The 19,377-nt window shown below is 43.9% G+C and overlaps 2 protein-coding genes across 3 annotated transcripts; one reads left to right on the top strand and one right to left on the bottom strand.

The window, feature by feature from the left end:
* Positions 1-334: 334 nt before the first annotated feature.
* On the top strand, positions 335-7,397 carry RAB33B (RAB33B, member RAS oncogene family). Its single transcript, XM_059470356.1, has 2 exons — positions 335-577; positions 4,463-7,397. Exons 1-2 carry the CDS (start codon positions 335-337, stop codon positions 4,904-4,906), a joined length of 687 nt encoding a protein of 228 aa, XP_059326339.1. The 3' UTR covers positions 4,907-7,397.
* A 6,628-nt stretch (positions 7,398-14,025) lies between these two features.
* On the bottom strand, positions 14,026-19,268 carry LOC132072645 (uncharacterized). 2 transcript variants are annotated; one of them, XM_059471100.1, is made up of 7 exons: positions 19,170-19,268; positions 18,398-18,646; positions 17,450-17,509; positions 16,698-16,829; positions 15,772-15,918; positions 14,602-14,662; positions 14,026-14,430 (listed from the first exon to the last, which is right to left on the bottom strand). In XM_059471100.1, the coding sequence occupies exons 2-7, from the start codon at positions 18,593-18,595 to the stop codon at positions 14,327-14,329; spliced, it is 702 nt and encodes a 233-aa protein (XP_059327083.1). In that variant the 5' UTR covers positions 18,596-18,646; positions 19,170-19,268; the 3' UTR covers positions 14,026-14,326. The 2 variants fall into 2 exon arrangements, with proteins under 2 accessions (XP_059327083.1, XP_059327084.1); XM_059471101.1 differs by lacking the exon at positions 19,170-19,268 and adding an exon at positions 18,999-19,126.
* Between the last annotated feature and the right edge of the window lie 109 nt (positions 19,269-19,377).

The raw sequence follows: 19,377 nt of genomic DNA, 5'->3' as shown, positions 1-19,377 counted from the left end.
ACTGATGAATTCAGACACCCCATAGCTCCTCTCACAGCAATGTCCCGTGGTGCCTCAGGAATGACTCCAGGGGCACTCCGTTCCCGCTGCTCGGAGATTCCCGAGCGGATCCCGTTCCCGCTCCCGTTCCCGCTGCTCGGAGACTCCCGAGCGGATCCCGCTCCTGTCCCCTCAGCGCCGCTCCCTCAGCGCCCCCTGCCGGCGGCAGCGCCCACGTGCGCACCGTTCCCGCCCGCGGGGCTCGGCGGCCGCGCTCTCGCGAGACCGGCGCGCGCGGGCCCGTGGCGGCGGCGGCTCCGCCCCGGGGCTGCTCCGCGGCGCTGGCGGGGCCGCCATGGCGGCGGGGGACGTGGAGTCCTCGCTGGAGCTGAGCCTGACGGGCTCCGGGGCGCTGCCCGGCGTGCTGCCCCCCGCCCGCTCCCGCATCTTCAAGATCATCGTCATCGGGGACTCCAACGTGGGCAAGACGTGCCTCACCTACCGCTTCTGCGCCGGCCGCTTCCCGCAGCGCACCGAGGCCACCATCGGCGTGGACTTCCGCGAGAGGGCCGTCACCATCGACGGCGAGCGCATCAAGGTACCCGGGGCCCGCCCGGGCCGGGCTGGGAGGCAGCGCTGGCACGGGGCTGCAGAGGCCGGGAGAGCGGGGCGGGAGAGCGGCCGGGCCGGGCCGCAGCCCTGGCGGGGCTCTGCCGGCCGTAGCCCGGAGGCTCGGCTCGGCTCGGCTCGGCGCCAGCAGCCGCGGCTGTGCCTGCCCTGACACTGTTCCGCTGCTGGCCGTGCTCCTGCTGGAAAGGCAGTCACGGTGTAGGTGTCTGGGATGGTGAACCGATTCCGGCCGTAAGCCAGACCTTCTCGCCTCTTTGGTCAGATGCTGATCGGTAATTTATCTTTACAGTGGGCTTGTATATCGATCTCTTTAGGATTCTGTTAAGTTTGCCGTGTGATGATTGTAAGCATCATTTGCAGAATACTCTGTTACAGCTTACAGATGCAGTTTGTTGACTAACATGGTTTTAGATGGAATCCCCATCTGCTTCTGTATTACAGCTTGTTTCTATGAGGAAAGCTCAGTTGTGCAAAAATAAAGGAAGCTAACAGTAGTCTTGAGCTTGTACTTGGGCATTTGTCATCATCAGGCCTTATAATTACAGCTCATAGTTATGTAGCCAAAAGCCATGGTTTTTCCTTGCTCATTTACTGATTAAAGAGATTATGGAGGATATATAAGAATAGGAGAACCACTTTGCTTTCCTACTCCTGTGGGATTTTTATCTCATATCCTTTTTCAACTGAAAAAGGAAGGTGAATAGGAGTTTTTGTTGGTGGTTTGGGGTTTTTTTTTGGTTTGGTTTTTTTTAGTAAAACCACTGACTAGAATTTCTCTGACAGCTGAAATTTTGTACTCCTTTGTACAGAATTTGTATCCCTTTGTATCCCTCCTCCTGAGGGACATTGCCTTGTCAGCACCATCTTACTCACTGGCATTTTCATCACGTCTGAATGATGCCTGACCTTTGTTGGAGAAAAGTAAAGAACGTAGCATAATCCACAGCTCTTAGATGCTTCACATGGGTTATTGTGCCATTCTGAGATACGTGTTTCTGTAGATTGTTTTGCTGCATTTTTTCTGTAAAAGAAGCCAGTTCTGGTTGAGGAAAGCAGAGAAGTGAAGGAGGCTCTTCTGAGACACATTGTTTAGTGTGAGTTCTGTTTCAGCATTAAAGGAATAGATATTATCCTTGTGGCCAGGACCCTAGTTCTCAGTGGGAGTGTTCGAACTGATTTTGGGTGGTTTTGGCAGCTTCTCTCACTGCTCTGCACCTTTCTCACGTGTAGCAGTTAGCTCCAGCAGCAGCACGAGTTGAACCGGGAGAGAGCAGCTCCGATGAACTCAATTACTGTAGTCCTTGTGTGCCCAGAAGGGAATTTTTCCTCTCGCATCAAATAGGTTACAAAGTGGTGTCTTGTCCCTTCCCCCAGCCAGCTGGGTGGTTCTGTCCTGTGCTGCCACAGCAGGAACTGTTTCCTTCACAGCTGGAAAAGTGCTGTGTCATGGGCAGGAACACAGGCACCGTTCTTCTCCGGATGGGCTCCCACAAGCCATTGTGTGCGTTCCCAGGCACAGGAACAAGCATATTCGTTCCTTGTACAGCAGGCTGACAGCTCCATATCTAACGCTGATGCCTAAATGTGATCAGTAAATTAAAACTTTCAACAAATGGATCTGCTGCCTTCTACATTTTCTTCTTCCTCAATTGATCCAAGTGTTGAAAATTGAAGAAAACAATGATGTCAGTCTTCACTGACCTACATTCAAGAGCAAAACACAAGTGAAATTCAAATAAGAAAGTCTGAACATCATGTTCTGTACCTTGAGCTATTCCAAATTTTCTCCCTTTTTAAAGGAGACGTAGCATCAAGGTCAGTTATATTTTTATCACTGTGTTATAAACCACACATACAGAGTGAGTCCTTGTTTAGAAAAGAGCCTTTCTGGATCCACAAAACAGAATCAGAAGGTGGGCTGTGATAGCTGAGTCAGTGTATTTAATATTTTTATGCCATTTATCTTTCCTAGGGAATGTGACCAAGTGATTCTGTCCAGTTTTATTAGATGAATTATGCTATTAAACCAAATATTCAAACTGTATTCAAACTTCAATACTGTAATGTATTTTAAAGGGCTGTTATAAAACTGTGGTCCCTTGAAGATGGGTGTTACTGGACTAACAATGAAATAGTAATCCTAATGTTACTTCATTAGTGCACTCCCATTAACATGAACATTTTCAGTGTTGTTTTTCAGAAGAGAAAATATTTGGGGTGAAAGGCAGAAATAGAACCATTTCCTCAAGTTCCCCTTGAACAAGACAAAAAAGAAACTTCTGAAATGTGTAGATTTCAACATTGGGAAAGGATTTACTTCCCAGTGCAAATGACTCAGTTGATGATGCCCTTCAAGCTTGAATGCTGCATGTAAATGAAATTTTGGAGGAGCTGTAGTTTAAGCTTCACTTGCAAGTTATGTAAACCTTTAATTTAATTTCCCCATCTTTACCCAAGGCTGGCAGTACACTTGCAGAACTCTGCTTGACTGAAGCACAACCAATTCCTGCTCTGTGAATAAGCTGGGGATAGAATTGTAAGCTCACAGCTGCCTGTGAAAACGAACTCCCTCATTAAATTAATTTGATAGCATTTCCAAGATTATCCATATGATTCCATTGTCTACACAGATGTGCTGCAGAAAAATTCACACCATGTGAAACATCTTTTACTCTTTTTGTTTCAGTCTGTCACATGACTGATTCATGACATCCTGTGATTGACTCGTGGATGTGGACTGTCATCCTTTTAATAATTTCCAGCCTGATGAATGCTGTGCTTAAAGAAAAACTCCTTATTGTCAGTCACTGGTATCAAGACTTTGCATCCGCTTCTGTTCAGTTTCACTGCATTTCCATTGTTGTAGCTTTCAAAACAATTTTATGTGATACTCTATCACTGATGCATCTTCTTGCTCTTGGCAGATTTCCCGTGCAGTTGGGCTTCCTTTTTTTAATATAAAAAGTCACTGGTTAAAGTGGTAGACAAGACAACTTGCAAGATGTTTGCAGTTTCTAAGGAAGTTTTACTGAAACATTTGGATCAAAGGAATGCAGAGCTATGGTAATGGGAGAACTGTTTCAACAATTACATAGTGCTTGTGACTTTGATGAGAACAGATTAAATTTCAAATTTATCTTCATTGTTTGCAGAACACTTAGTATTCCTTGAGTTCTGAGTCTCAAGGAAAACTCCTTTCATTCAACCCTAGCCTTTTTTTTTTTAATTTCCTTCTTTTATGCTGCCTTGATAGTACAAACCACAGTGTGGTCCCAGTTAAAGCACTCAATAAGCAAGTTAGATGTTCATTGCAGGAGGGTTTGATTCCAACACACTGCAGAGAAAGATTTCTTTGTCCTGTTTTTGTTGGTGATGTTGAAATCAAGCATGGTTTGATTTCTTCCTGCTTTTACATGGCAGTTAACATCATGCTAACAACAAAATTTTGGGGAAGATGAGATTATTTTTGGAAATAACAAAAATTGTGTCAGCTGATGGTTGTATTGGGAAGTAACGCTTATTTAATTTTCAAATGAAAGTGCTATTGCTGAGACTTCAGGATTTATTTTTCTAAAAATCTTTAAAAATACAGGCTCCAAGACACTTTCAGAAATTTGTAGTTTCTCTCAACTGTCATCATTCCTCCTGGCCTCACTTGTAAGCAGCTTTGAAAGTTAAAGCTTCTGAAATTGTGTGAATACAACAGTCGCCTTCAGCACCAACTTGTCAGTATCATTAATTCAGAAGAGTAGATTTCTGTGATCATGCAACTCTTCTCACTGCAGGTAATTTGTGTTATTTTCCAAGATGAGCAATAAAGCATATTTTCCTCTCCTTGTCTTTGTGTTTTCAGATCCAGCTATGGGACACTGCAGGCCAGGAGCGCTTCAGGAAGAGCATGGTGCAGCATTACTACAGGAACGTCCACGCTGTGGTGTTTGTGTATGACATGACAAACATTGCCAGTTTCCACAGCCTGCCCTCCTGGATAGAGGAGTGCAAACAGCACCTTCTTGCCAGTGATATACCACGGATTCTGGTTGGCAACAAATGTGACCTGAGAAGTGCAATTCAGGTGCCCACGGACCTGGCCCAGAAGTTTGCTGACACTCACAGCATGCCATTGTTTGAGACCTCTGCCAAGAACCCCAATGACAATGACCATGTGGAGGCCATATTCATGACACTGGCTCACAAGCTTAAAAGTCACAAGCCATTAATGCTTAGTCAACCCCCAGATCATGATGAAATTCATATAAAGCCTGAACCAAAACCTATCACATCCTGCTGGTGTTAGGTCACATTGTCGCTGGTTATCACCTTGTCTTGTTTGCAAGTGCTTCAAAATTATGACCTTTGGCAAAGTTACAGGTTTTGGTAGCAACTATAGCAAATCTCTTTGGCACTTTAATGTGTTTTTTATTTTAATTTTTCTTGGCGTAGATGTGCCCATCTTATGCTCTTGCACTTTGTAATTGTACTTTCTGAATTACTAAAGTTTCACTATAAATATATGGGAACATACTTTGTCAGGTTTTGACAAAGCAGTCCTAGTTGAGCTCTTGCTGCCTGAGGTTGTTCTCATCACTTGTGGTAAAATTATAACTAGTGTGCCAGTTTACTAATACTTTTGGTTGCTACTTGTGTTGGAATCATGTAGGAGACAGAGCCTTTTGTGACAACCAGGGAACTTGGGTTTTAGGTCAGCAGTGGGGAGATTTTTGGCATATGAAGGAATATGAGGTGGCTACTAGGGAATTAGAAAGCAGGTACCTTTTTTATTATAAAAGCAAAACAAAACAGGTGTGTGAAAGTTTGGGCTGCCAGTGTTGGTGCATATTGCTAGGTTTGGCCTGTCCTTCCACTATGAACTTGGTCTGTTTCTTCATGGCAGTGGTAATGGAATTAACCAACTTCTCCCTACCTCTAGGCAGTTTTTTGATACTTAAAACTTCATTAATTTTTCATAATTAGCATGTGATACCAAGCTATGTTCTGTTAACCCATATTATGGAAAGTACTGTAGCGCAGGATTTGGGGTAAAATTGGGACTTCACCTGTCCACAAGTTCTCTGATCTTACTAAAATTAAGTTATATATTTCTGAAGGTGCTGTATTTGAGTTGAGTGTCTCAGGGTAAGTAAAAACAGTTGAGTAAGCAAAAGATTGGGTGAATTTGGCAGAGGCATACTGCTTTTCAAAGATGGGGTTTGCAGGGCTTTAAGATATCAGGAGTGCTTCTCAGATATCTTGAAATGCCAACTTGATAATATATTTCAGGAATGGGAATGCTTAGGAATATGGTACATTCTTAAAATATTTCCAAACACAAACTAAATTTGTTCTTGAAATATGGAATAAATCTACCAACTACATCATCTGTTACAGATTTTTGAGGGAAAACCTGCATATATAATGTTGTGACTATGTATGGCATCCTTGGCATTACTAATGTGAGCTAGTAGGGATTAGATGAGGGAAAAAATTCCTCTTGGATCACCTTTTTCTGTGTTCTCATAGTTGCAACTGCTTTTTTCCAGTCCTCCCTGCAGATCAAGTTTCATAATAAAAATGGTGCTAAGTTGCACAGAGCTGCATAAAGTGAAATGTCAGCCATAGAATGCAATCTATGACTTCATTCACGTGCCATGTCAAACAATGTTTTGTGACTTAGTTTTTGAAGAATAAATTAAGATTTTTTTTTTTTTTTAATTGGCAATGTGTAGCATATGTTGCTTACTGGAAACTCAATGGAAGGGCTAGTTCTGAAGCTGCCACCCTAATGATCACATTATAAACAAATTACTGAAACAAGATACCTGTTATTATGTAAACTATTACAGTTCCTAAGATGTAATTTCATTGCAACCTATACAGAAAAAATGCATTGACTTTTTTCCAGATTTCGGAAGACCATTTAATATGGCCTTATATGATTAAGATGTTTAAAAAGAATCTAAACAAAAGGTAGTAGTTTTTCCTGTACAAAGCTGCTTCAGTTGTGACAGTATTTTTGCTTAGGAAACATTTGTAAAAGGAAGCTTTTGTATTCCTCTGAACCTTATATGACTAAAATTTACAGTTGTTTCAGAAACAATCACCTTTTTAACACTAGTGTCCTTAATGATTTCTTTAAGAAAATTATTGATTTTAAATGGATGTTTATACTATGGTATAAATATGGTTTACAGTCCTGTTGGACAAATTGTTTTTCACTCATGTCCTTAATCCTTTTTCTGAGGATCCTTCTTAATTATTTGTATACTAAATATGTCAGCAAGTTTTGTGGGTTTTTTGTTTGTTTTTGTTTTGTTTTTGTTTGTTTGCTTTGTTTGTTTTAATAAAATATCCCAGAATTAAGAATTTTAAAGTCAGGTTGGGGGTTGGGGTAAGAAAATCATGTAGCTGCAGTGTTACTGTTAAATTTGATCTGAAACACCTGCACATCTGTTAAGTTTTATTTGAGTTACCACAACTTGTAAATAAGGGCCCTCATGTCATGGAAATTGTGTGCAAATGGTGTTGAAGTGTGTAATTCCATGTTCAGCACAAAGCATGTTTTAATGGTTCTGCCGTGGAGGCAGCGTGGTCAGTAATGCAGGATTCAGTGTTGCTCCCTGGCTTTCAGTGGTGATGTTCTGCCCACAGGATGGATATCAGAGTACTGAATACTTTGTATGTGTATTTTCACTTTACCAGACTGTAAAGTTGTGTTCTTTTGTATGTGCTGGGGGCAGGCAAGGCACAGTCCCAGAAAACTAATAAACGGGCTTTGCCACAAACTGTTACCACTTGTTTTCAATGATTATAATAGAAATAATAATATAATTCCATATGGTTAAAAATACTGTGAGGGAGTTGAAGGAGTTTCTAGTTTCTGTCTGTGTGGGTGACAGTTTTTACAAAAAAGACTGTCACAATACTTGGACTACTGTCACTGCTTTCTTGCAATGACTCTGGGTGATTTTGGGGCATCTGAAGCACCCACCTGATGGTTCAGAGCTGTGTTCAGTATTTATTTCAGATTCCAGAAGAATAGGAAGTGAAACAACAGTTACAAAAATAGCAATTACTGACCCTTGGATGTAAATCAAGACCCTAAAGGAATCTTCTCCATTACTCTTCTTCTCATCTCATCTTGTTCAGAAATAAAACCTCTTTAACTTCTATAAATTTGTTGAAAGTCATATTTCTTGTCCCCTCTGAGTATTTTCACTTCACCAGAATGTATAATTCTAATACTTTTTTTTCCCCCAGAGTCCTATTTTTGAGGTCATTGACTGGTGTTGCTTAACATTGCAATTCCCAGATAAATGTAGAGCCATATGTTATTTAAAAGTAATAATAATATTACTTTTAAATGGCAGTCTGGTTTTTCTGGGGAAATCAACACAACACCAACATGTAATCTTAACTCTAAAGTCATAAATAACATTAGAAGTTGTCATTATTCTAGGGCTCACAAAAAAATACCACTTGGTATTCATTTGGAATTAATGGAAAACAAATTTCCCAGCAATACCAGTGATCATTAACAAACCCCAAAATAGACCACAATCCTGTCCCTGGTCTGCATTTAACAAATAGGCTGCTCTGATTAGGAGGAAGTTCTTCCCTCTGAGGGTGGTGAGGCTCTGGCACAGGTTGCCCTGAGCACCTGTGGATGCCCCAGAAGTATTCCAGGCCAGGCTGGGTGAAGCTCTTAGCATATGAAAACTAAGGGTCATAAGACCCTGATCTTAGCTCAGTACTTCCTTTTCTATTATTACTTTTTACTGTTTGCACTGCCCCTTTGGAAAGGTCACAGGCAGAAAAAAGACTGGTGTGAGGCAATACGCTGAACTCCCTCTTTCTGAAAATACTTTGTGATTTACTGCTGATAACATCAGGCTTGGCCTCTAAATCAGGAGTCATAAAGCAGAAGCTGCATTTGCAAACCATTTATCCTCTCCAAAGCCTGGTCATCCCCACATCCTTCACACCCACTCCTCTACAGGAAAACACTTTAAATGCTCAGGGGCCTTTGAGGTGCTCCTTGCCCTTCATAGTCCTCTGTCCCTCAGACCTTTCTTCAGTTAAGGAAGGGCAGGCAAAGAGGAAAAGACTAAACTGACCCTAAAATACATGAAACAGCTTTTCTATTTACTTCAAGTTATTTTTAACACACTCAAAATAGAGAAAATTAAGAGCTTCTGGCTTCAGCAAGCAAAGATTCAGCTGTAGATTAAGAAAAGCATGTGCTAATCAGAGAGGGTGTTCAAGTTCCTGTGGATCCTCATGACTGCATTGGAGTGCTTAGCTTCAGTTCTGAGCTAATACCTGAGTCACTGTGGTGCTGCTGTTAAAAAGCACAAATGCTGGCAGCCCTTGTCCTTTGCTTCAAGGCTCACAGTGCTTTTGTCAAATTGCATCTGACCTGAAAGAGCTGATTTCAGTACTTTGATCTTTCATTTCAATACTTTCATCTGTCATTAAATAGGTACATTTCATTCATATGCATGATGAGAGCAGAGGGTAAATAAAGACAAATAAGATATATAGTCTCTATATATGTAAAATGATGGCCAGAAAACATGTATATTCACATCACCATAGCATGCTTCCTTCTGCATCATAATGCAACACTTGGGGGAGGGCTGTGTGGAATTCCAACTCTTTGATGTGTGGTACATGACACTGGTGGGATTCCAGCTCTAGCAGCTGCCTTGAGGCTCCAGCTCTCAGGCTTTATGGGTGAAGAACCATTGAATGAAGCAAAAACTTGGGTCACTTGGGGCTGGGAGGCTGCCTGCATCAGACAAAATTAGAAACACAGAAGCAACTGCTGCAAGATATGCTTAGAGCAAAGAATTTGGAAGCTGAAAACACCATCTGTTATCCTGAATCAGTCCTATGGTTATTGGGTGGGGATAAAGGGCTTAGCAATATTGGCATGTACTGTTCCACCATAAACATAAATTATAATAACAACTAATATTGACTAAAGAAGAAAGCGATGAGTGTAGTTAAAAACATGTAGTGGACAGAAGCCAAAGGATGAAAGATGAACCATGAAACCAAGTAATTTTAAATTAAGATGACATAAATGTCAAGTCAATGAAACAGAACACACATTTCTGTAAAAGGAAAGGAAAGGAAAGGAAAGGAAAGGAAAGGAAAGGAAAGGAAAGGAAAGGAAAGGAAAGGAAAGGAAAGGAAAGGAAAGGAAAGGAAAGGAAAGGAAAGGAAAGGAAAGGAAAGGAAAGGAAAGGAAAGGAAAGGAAAGGAAAGGAAAGGAAAGGAAAGGAAAGGAAAGGAAAGGAAAGGAAAGGAAAGGAAAGGAAAGGAAAGGAAAGGAAAGGAAAGGGGAAAAAGGAAAGGGGAAAAAGGAAAAAGGAAAGGAAGAGACATTGCAGCAGCCTAGAAAGTGCAAGTGAAACTGCAGTTTGTTAATGTGCTTGGGTCAGATGTACCTGAAGAGATGCAGGACAAAGCAGTTCCTGTTTTTATGGAGAAGCACCTAGGGAAGGCTGGGAAATGCTGTTTGCTTTAATGGGCATCCCTCCTCAAGCTAGAGGTAAATTCAACAACTTTTCCCCATACTTACACACTGTTGGTGCTGGAGAATCAAGGAATCATATCTCAGTTTGGAAGGGACCGATAAGGATCAGTGGTTGGACTCAATGATATTAAACATCCTTTCCAACATAAAGAAGTCTGTGGTTCTGTGATCCTAGGAAACAAGAAATCACATAGTCTGACTCCAAAAAATGCATGTTGTCTGTCTTATATTAGGTGGGCTTTCTACTGAGTATAAAAAACAAAAATCAAACCAAAAAAGGAGAGAAAAGGGAATATTCCTCCTCTCAGCTGCAGGCAAATACCACTTCCTGTTTTCAGGACATATCTGTATTTTGATTAATTAGTAGTACTAATTTCCCAGCTCTTTTAAGGCTCTCTTCTGTAGACCGCCTTGCATGTTTAATGAGCAAGACCTATTGTGTTCCCCACTCAAAATATTTTAGGCCAGTTCATCTACCTGTAGTGAAGATTTACTTCAATTTCCAACTGCTTGCTGCAAAACCAGGGTGGGCTATGGGGACACACAATTGTGACTTGGTATCCCGTTTTCTCACTGCCTTTTGCCAGCAAAGGGGAAACACGGTTGTGCCCAGCAAAGGCTGCCCTGACCCTGAGCACCAGGGAGGAACTGCACCAAACATGGATCTATGAAAAATAAAAATTCAGACACAAATAAATAAATAAAAATAAATATGTATATTTATAAAAATCCCAAATGAGCTCGTTGTCAAAGAAGTGCCTGAAAATGTTCCCTGATCCTCACCATGATGAAGATCCATCCCTCCTCTTTCCCTCCTCCTCTGCACCTCCTGCCCCTTCTGTTGGGGAAATGATTTGAAAAAAATTCTTTGCCCTTAGTTGAACATTAACTTCCAGAATCAGCTTCCCTGATTGCCTTCTGATTACACTGGGTGATTAACTCTGGCCCCTGCTAATGGCAGGCTGGCAGGCTTTGCCTTTATCCACCCATGGATATTGTGTGCCTTGTTCTGTGCGTCAGGGAACAGGGTCATGTTTGTCTCAGCCTACCCAGGTAAGGAAGCTTTTTCTGATGTAAATGCCTTGTCTTTGTCTTAACACAGCAATGCTGACACAAGGTGAGCACAAAATGCTTGGGTCCATAACGGGGCTCCATAACTCCACCTGACTCCCACCAGTGGAAGCTGGGCGTGACACAAGACATGGAATATCCCTGGAGATGCAGGCAGGCTCTGGGAAGGTGCTCGCATGTGGAACGGGCTGCTAAATATAGCACTGGAAACTGCAGTCAGGAATTTATTTTCTGCAACACTAACCAAAGAGGAGTAACATTAAACTGATAATCAGTTTCCAGCAGTTTCCATTCTGCAGCTGTCGCTTTTCTGGAAACCCCCACTTTTGTAGAAAGAACTGTTGAAATCATCTGTCAATGAGTGACCTGCAATAGTTGCACAACTGGAAGGACTGTGTAAGAAATAAACCATCTTATAGCTGCTGCTAAATCAATTGCAGACGTTTTTATTCAGAAGCAGCATGGAGCATACTTCTCTTTTACACCCTCAGAGTTCAGTATGTGCTGCTCAGGCTGTTTCACAGCCAAACCAGTACCTGCCACACCTGTCACTTAATGCCACATCAAAGGCTTTCAGAGCTGGGCTGGGTACTTGGATTGTGTCCCAGGAGGACCTGACCTGCAGCAGCCATGGGGGCACTGCCACCCTCATCCCAGGAGTTATCTGCCTGTGCTGATGGAAACAGCACAGCATTTGAGACAGGACTGGTGACCTGCTGCTCTGCACTCTCACAGTAAAAGCAAATTGCCCTGTTCAACCAGCAGTCAAATGCTCAGTACATCACACTGCAATGACTGCTTATGGAACAGCACTTCTGGGTGGGACCATAACTCCCAGAAATGATGCACAGGCTGAGCAGTGCATTGTAGGAATGTAAAATCTGTTTTAGACTGACCAGAGCCACTGCTTTCAGCTACCTGAAATACCCTGTGAAGATATCTGACTTTCTTTTCACGTACAAGAAGCGCAGTTTGTGTTAAACAAGAAGAAACTGCCCAGCATTTCATTGCAGATGGTGTGGAGCTGTGCCAGAAGCATCTGAGGACAGGGAGAGCAGTCACACTGGGTGCTTTGATGCCTGTTAACAGGCACTATTTCAGAGGAAAAAGCACAGCACCCCATTTCGAATCACAACGTTTGGATTAATATATTAAAGCAATTCAAACATTAACACCTTCAAATGAACAAGACACCAGCAGTGTTTTGGTTGGCACAGGAGGGGATTGGACCATGTGATCCCCAGACATCCCTTCCAAGCTCAACCCTTCTGTGGCTCTGCAGGCAAGGTAATGAAGGTATTTAGAGCCAAAGTCAGGAAGAATGTGGCTACTGTGGCACATAATTAATCCTCCAGCTGCCAGAGTAGAACCTGCAGGCCCAAGTTAAGCTGCTGGCCCAAGCACCCAAAGCTGGGGACAGCTTCCCTGGCTGAAGAAGCAATTTGTGACCTGAGAAGGGCTGTGGAGGGAGCCTGGTGGTTAGGGCTGCTCTCTCAATCTGAGATATTCCCAGACATCAATAATTGTAATGGTTGAAGTTAGCAACAGATACACTTGGCAAGCACCTTACACACACAGAGGGGTGTCTCTGTTCACTGGGACTTCCTCAGTATGTGGCTAAGAGTGTTTCTCTGTTCCAGATTACTAAAAAAAGCTGAGTAACATCTTTTCAGAATCCTCACAGAATCATAGAATCATTTTGAAGTGACTTAAAGATCACCTCATCCTGACCCCTCTACCACAGGCAGGGACACCTTCTACTAGAGCAGGCTGCTCAGAGCCCCATCCAGCCTGGCCTTGAGCTTTCAGGGATAGGGCAGACACAGCTTCTCTGCACAATGTGTGCCAGCGTGTCACCACCCTCACAGAAAATAAAATCTTCCCAATATCTAATCTAAACCCACACTCTTTAGTTTAAAGCCATTTAGGTATTGGAGTCCCTTTACCAGCATTATGAAAAGGACTTCACTCTTTAGAGAAAATAATCAATAACAACTCTTCTCTTGGAACCACAAAAGGCACCTTACTTACTGCAATTAGAGAAGTTTTATATGAGATCATTCCTGGAGTTCCATGCCTCATGGTGGGTTATCACTTATCCTACTGTGCACTTTCTCAAGATGGGAACTTATTTTCCAGGCCCTGTTCAAATGCTGAGCTAATCTGTACCAAGGGTTAAGTCATCTACCACTCCCTGCTCAAGGCCTGCAGGCAGGATCAACACTTGGCATTCACCTAAAAGTGAAACAGAAAGTACTTCTGGGAATTCTGTGCACTTCAGAATATGACGGAACCTGACTGGAAGCTGTAGTTCCTTGGTCTAGAGGAACTACAAGAGGTGCCCTCAAGAAAATACACAAAACACTTTTGTCTAGATCTGTAATACATTTTAGCAGAATAGGCCCTAAAATAAGGATTTCTTTTAGACTTTCAATCTACAAAGTCAAAATAGGAAAACTTGAACTGAATTTAGAGTATTCAAGTTACTTTATAAGAGGAGCTACAGCAGCTCCAGTTCCTGCCACATTCTATAGTTACACCTCAGTGCTAAAACTAATCATGTACACCCCACAGAAGCCACATTTTGACAGAGGTATCTGAATGGCACTATTAAGGTTTCATATCAAAAGCTTTACTTGCCCCCATTCCTACCAAGAGTAAAAGGAAAACACTCTGAAGGTCAAGGATGAAGGGTGTCCTTCATTATCATCCAAATAATTCATGCAGTAAGAGGGAGAAATTGAGATAGCATTTGAAGAAAAAGGAATTGTATTTAATATTTAAATGCCTAAGGCTAGCACTGCTACACAAATTACATGATGAATTCTAGTGAAATAAGACATGATTTAAATACAAAAGCCGGACTAAAAAATGCTCTCACTTCCCAGAAGCAATGAGGTATTTTCACTGTACAAATTCTGAAAGTTCAAAATCACCTGCAGATGTTTCTCTCTGCACTGTGATCTCTGCTCAGTGCTGGACAATCACTAGTTCACTCTGTGTGCGTTTTTCAAATGGCCAAGGAGAAGTGCATAACCACCTCTAAAGATTAAGAACTGATTGCATCTGTCTTGCCACATTTGAACAGAATATTCAGCCACTTTTTCAAGTCATTCTGATATATGGTGGAGGTTTGGATGTGTCTTCTTCTGCATCTGCATCCTGGGCTGTAAACCGATCTGTGAAGGTAAAAATTCCCCGTCCAGGGCCTGTGTGAGAAAAGAAAGTGAAAAACATTAAACATGGTATAGATGTTTGCACAAAATCCTCAGTGCCTTTTGCTTATCAGGATTTTGGCCTGGGATGTAAACCTTATTCAGAATGTTCCTTCCTCATCCCTGGTGAACACCCAGATATGTGGAGGCAAAGGAGTTACTCACTTTGTACAGCACAAATCATTTCCACGGCCTGATTTTGGTCCTCACTGGGCTGCAACCATTCCTATGGAAAAAACAGCATCATCAGATACCTCACCTGGAAATTTGTTCAACAAGATACACCTGAACTTATTTTAAAAGTCTGTGCAGTCCACAGCTCCTAACATGTTTAAGTTTGAAAGTTTAAAGCAACCTCACATTACCCCCTCGGCGCCTTTAGTGAGGAACAGCTGCCTTGTGGCCTGCACCCTTTAATTCCTTACCAAACCAAATGGTTGGATGCACATGTTTAATAACACAGCACCAGAACTGCTCTAGAAGAGAAGCAGTTGGTATTTATTTATTTACTGAGCTCACTTAGCAGAGATGCCGTGGGCCCCATCACTTGAGGCAGAGTCCTTAAGAATGAGGAGTGAATTACACATGTCAGCCTCCCAACACTGCACACACAGCACTGGAGATACTTTTATTACTGGATTTGAAGTTCCAGCATGTAAGTACCAGCAAGTCTTTGTAATGCTGCACCAGAAGCAACTGGTGGCTTAAAGATGAGAGGAACAGTTTTTGAGGATAGCAGAATTCCTGGGAAACGGGGCCACAGTAGCTTCAGCACCAACGGTATGGAAAATAGAAATAACTTATATTTGATGTTACATGAGACTGTAATAAGAGGGAGATAGTAAAAGGAAAAAATGTAAGAAATAAAAAACCCTTCTAATATCCCACTTAATTTCTTAGAATTAGCCCTGCACGACTGTGTCACTATAGGACACGAAAGAACACAAGTGCACAGCGCTGCTCTCAAGGTGAAGAAAAAGGGGAAGTTTATTTTCTGACTCCAACATTTGTAGCTTTCCAAGAGTGACAGTGGATTGGAAGGTGACAGTGCCACCTCTCCAATGACACTGGACAAACTAACAGTCTATCAACTTTCCCTTCCTCCATAAAGGAATGCAAAACAATGAGTTATTTACAGGAAGCGTGTCAGAAAGCTCGCTACAAGAATGTCAACATCAGAAGGCTTAGAAAATCTTAAATAAACAGGGTGACACGACTGAGGTAGGAGCTGAGACCAGGTTCATAGAGGAAAAACACACCTTCCCCTGGGTTTCTTGCCCTCCCACCAACACTGTGCAGAAACCAGGAGGCTGGGCTCCTCACTCCCTCACTCACCATGCCAGTGACGCTGTCGTAGCAGGAGCAGCGCGGAAGGCTCCGGCAGCCCAGGTAAGCCACGGCCAGCACACAACAGGCACTGCAGATGGACACGGCCAGCATGGCGATGTTGGCACCCTGGACAACCCTACTGAGCACAAACCTCTGCAAACACAAACGGACACGGTAAAGCCATACTCAAAAAGTGACACTCTCCACCAAAGACACTCTCCACCAAAAAATAACCTAATGACTGCAAGAATGCTGTCATTGCATGATAGGAGATTGATTCATAGCCAGTGTTATTTGAGATTTTCCTGTGCTCTGAAAAGCAAGCCAAGTATGAACCTCAAACTGAGCAAGCAGGGAAATAAGGCTGCTGATTAAATGTGAGATGCTATGCAATGGCAATTGGGTTTGGAAATAGCTTTGACAATGAGTAAAAACCCAAGGAATGGCTGCTCTACTTCACACTGAGTATGAGAAACATTGTTTTGCTGCACTGCACCTTATAGCAGCCTGCAATAAACTAATGATCAGCCTCACCTCTCTGGAATGCCTTTATCCCTGCAGCAAGCAATTGCTTGTAGACCGGAGATACAAAAAGGCTTCATTCCTTCTCTACAGCTTTACTGTGGAGGATACACTTGAAATAACACCAGGTTTACCCAGCTGACCTGTAACTTCATCACCTGAAAGATTCCAGCCTTGGAAGCACTGTCTCAAACCAGGCCAGGGATACTCTCAGCACCTTTCCCTGAGCAGCACCAGTATTTTTTCACGGCTCAGCCCACACCTCCCCTTTGCACTAAGAAGCAACAGCAGCCAACCTGACCTAGTGTCACCCTCCTAGAAGTCTGGTTCTGTTTGTAAGCCACATCTGGCACTGCCTGCAGATTAAGGGTGGCGTGTTCCCCAGTAATAATTGTGATATCAATACTTACAGTATGGATAACATGGACTGGGGCAGAACTCAGCTCCTCCTCTTCACCATAGCTCAGTGTGAAGGAGCTATAAACTATTACAATGAAGATGGCAACACAAGAGATTATGGAAGCAACAATCAGTACATTCACCTAGACAGACAGAGAATTTTGGTGAGAAAAAGAAGGGCAGCAGGAATCAAAGCTGTCCTTGGCCAATACAAGCATTACAGCTTGTATGGTAGCCTCTGACCTACCACAACACCGCAACATCCCCAGGAACAACAGCCAAACACAGAGAAATAGAGGTTTTCATAACATTGAGTTTCTGAGTTACAGCTGAGTCCTAAATATTAATCAGAGGTGTCACTTAAAGACCTCTAATTTGCATACAGTATCCTCCCTTGGAGTTTACATGGCTGGAGAAACCCACCTAGGAAATGCGAACCTCTTAACTCATTTCAAATTTTAGTGTACACAGTGCTCAACAACATGAAGGACCACCAAAAGAAAAGCATTGAAATGAAGTGTTTTTACAGAGAATTGCTTTTTATTAGGCCCAGTGCCTGTCTGCTGCAGCAGAAAGCAAGGTAATACTGCATCCTCCTCTTGGTTACAAAGACAGCAGCTTTTGTGAAGGTAACTCAAAGAAATAAGCTCGCAATTCTGCAGGAGGACCAGTCAGCTCATTCACTCCTCAGACTGTTTTTGATTGCCCCAGTATTTTTCCCCTGCCCCATGCACACAAACACCCATCTGCCCCTCCAGCTTACAAGAACTGGGTTCTTCCTCTGCGAGGAGAACAAAGCCAGGACGCCTGGGACTCCCATCACCTGCAGAGCACAAAAGGAGATGGCAGCTTGGGAGACTAGCAGCAGATTCAGAAGATAAACTGCTACAGAGTAATGAAAAGTAATGAAAGGTGTTTTCAAGGCTTGGATCAGAGTAACTGCTGCATCAGAAATGGGAAGAGAATTGCTCATTTCTTCTGTTTTCCTCTGCAGCGTCTCTTGGATGCAGGACATGGTTGACATGCACCTTGCCCACTTGCTACCCACACAGCACAGCCTTGCTACTGCTGACCAGAGCTTTGTGGGTCGGGCAAAATAATGAACCTGATTGAATAACTCTGATTTAAGGTCCTGAAAATGCACGATGCTTTGCCAAGTCCATATGCATCTTGGAAAGGAAAGGAAGATGCTAATGAAAGGAGTCAGGCAGCCTCTGCCCTGGAGACAGCTCTTCAGTGTGATTTCCTTGCAGCATGGCTCAGCAGGGTGAATCAGGGTGCTGAATGCCAGGGAGCAGGGACACCTCTTGCCCACACCTCACTGCAGTACCAAAATTAGGGGCACTGTGCTGTGGGACACAGGTTCATCTACCTGAGCAGAGGACAAGGTGTTCCCCTCCTCAACTTTGGTGGCCTCTCTGTGGTCACTATGCTTCTGCAGAAAACCCCAGTCAACTGTCACTGTGTCCCATTTTCTACATTATCCAGCACAAATGTATTTAATTTAGTTCCTTCAGAGGAAAGTCTGCTTGCACTCTTCTGGCTATACCATTATAAGGAAATTTTTATTAATTGAGTTCAAAGCATAAAACAAGGGAAGAGCTGGCAAGAAATCCTGGCTTCCCTCCCATCCCCAATATGAGTACTAGTAGGTAGCAGCGGGGAAAAAAACACTGCAAAACAAAGCATAGAAAATATAGTAAAAGTTTACCATGCCAGCCCAAATTGGAGCTCTGGTTTTGCCCAGCTGGGACTCTGTTCTGAAAATGCCATCTATGAACCCACAGGTGACACAGATGGTGCTGAAGGCAAGCTGGAACATCCCCAGCACGACCATGTTCCTCTGGTTAAAGATGAAATACCGATATCGATCCATTCTGCTCTGATTCCCACATAAATCCTTGAACATGGAGACTGGCGAGCTGCACCAGGGCCTTCCAGGCTCGGAGAAAGGCTCTTCCTAACAGGAGAGAGAGAAGGGCCGGGATCATCGGCTGGGGCTGCTGCTCTGTGCCAGGAGCTTGGGACACCATTCCCGACCACGCTGGAGCGGAATGCGCGACTGTCACCTCAGACCCCATGGCTGACCTTCCCCCTCCGGGGTTTGTGCTGCCCTCAGAGCGCAGGGGTGCCCAGGCCCTCTCCCATCCTTCTCCCACAGAGTGCAGGACGTGCCCAGGCTCTCTCCTATCCTTCTCCTTTTGGGGTTTCTGCTGCCCTCAGAGCGCAAGGGTGCCCAGGCTCTCTCCCATCCTGGTTTGTGCTGCCCTCAGAGCGCAGGCTCTCTCCCATGTGGAACTAAAGCTCCGCACCTCTCCAGGAAGGCGCCGCGGCTCCCTTGGGGCGGCGAGCACCGAGCCCCGACACTCCCCGTGGCTGCTGCCGCTCACCGCACGCCCTCTCCAGGGGCGGCTCCGGCTCCAGCTCCGTCTCGCGTGTGCCCCCGTGTCCCCTTGCTCCGTTCCGGTCCGCCGCGCCCTCACCTCACGGACAGCTCCTGCTCCGCGGCCGGGGAACGGAATTCCCGGCCTGTGTCCAAAGAATTCCCCGATCCGTGCCGTGACCCAGCAGGGCCGCGGCTCCTGCGCCCGCCCCGTCCCGCCTCGCCGGGAGCGGCCGCCCCGCCCCGGGCACCCTCAGGCTGCCGAGACCGGGCCTTCCACGCATCCCTGCCCCACAGCAACTGGGCCG

This window comes from Ammospiza nelsoni, chromosome 4 (assembly GCF_027579445.1).
Source record: "Ammospiza nelsoni isolate bAmmNel1 chromosome 4, bAmmNel1.pri, whole genome shotgun sequence".
In the NCBI taxonomy this organism is placed as follows: Eukaryota; Metazoa; Chordata; class Aves; order Passeriformes; family Passerellidae; genus Ammospiza; species Ammospiza nelsoni.
The sequence above is the reverse complement of the archived record's forward strand: the minus strand, read 5'-3'. Positions and strand labels throughout refer to the sequence as shown.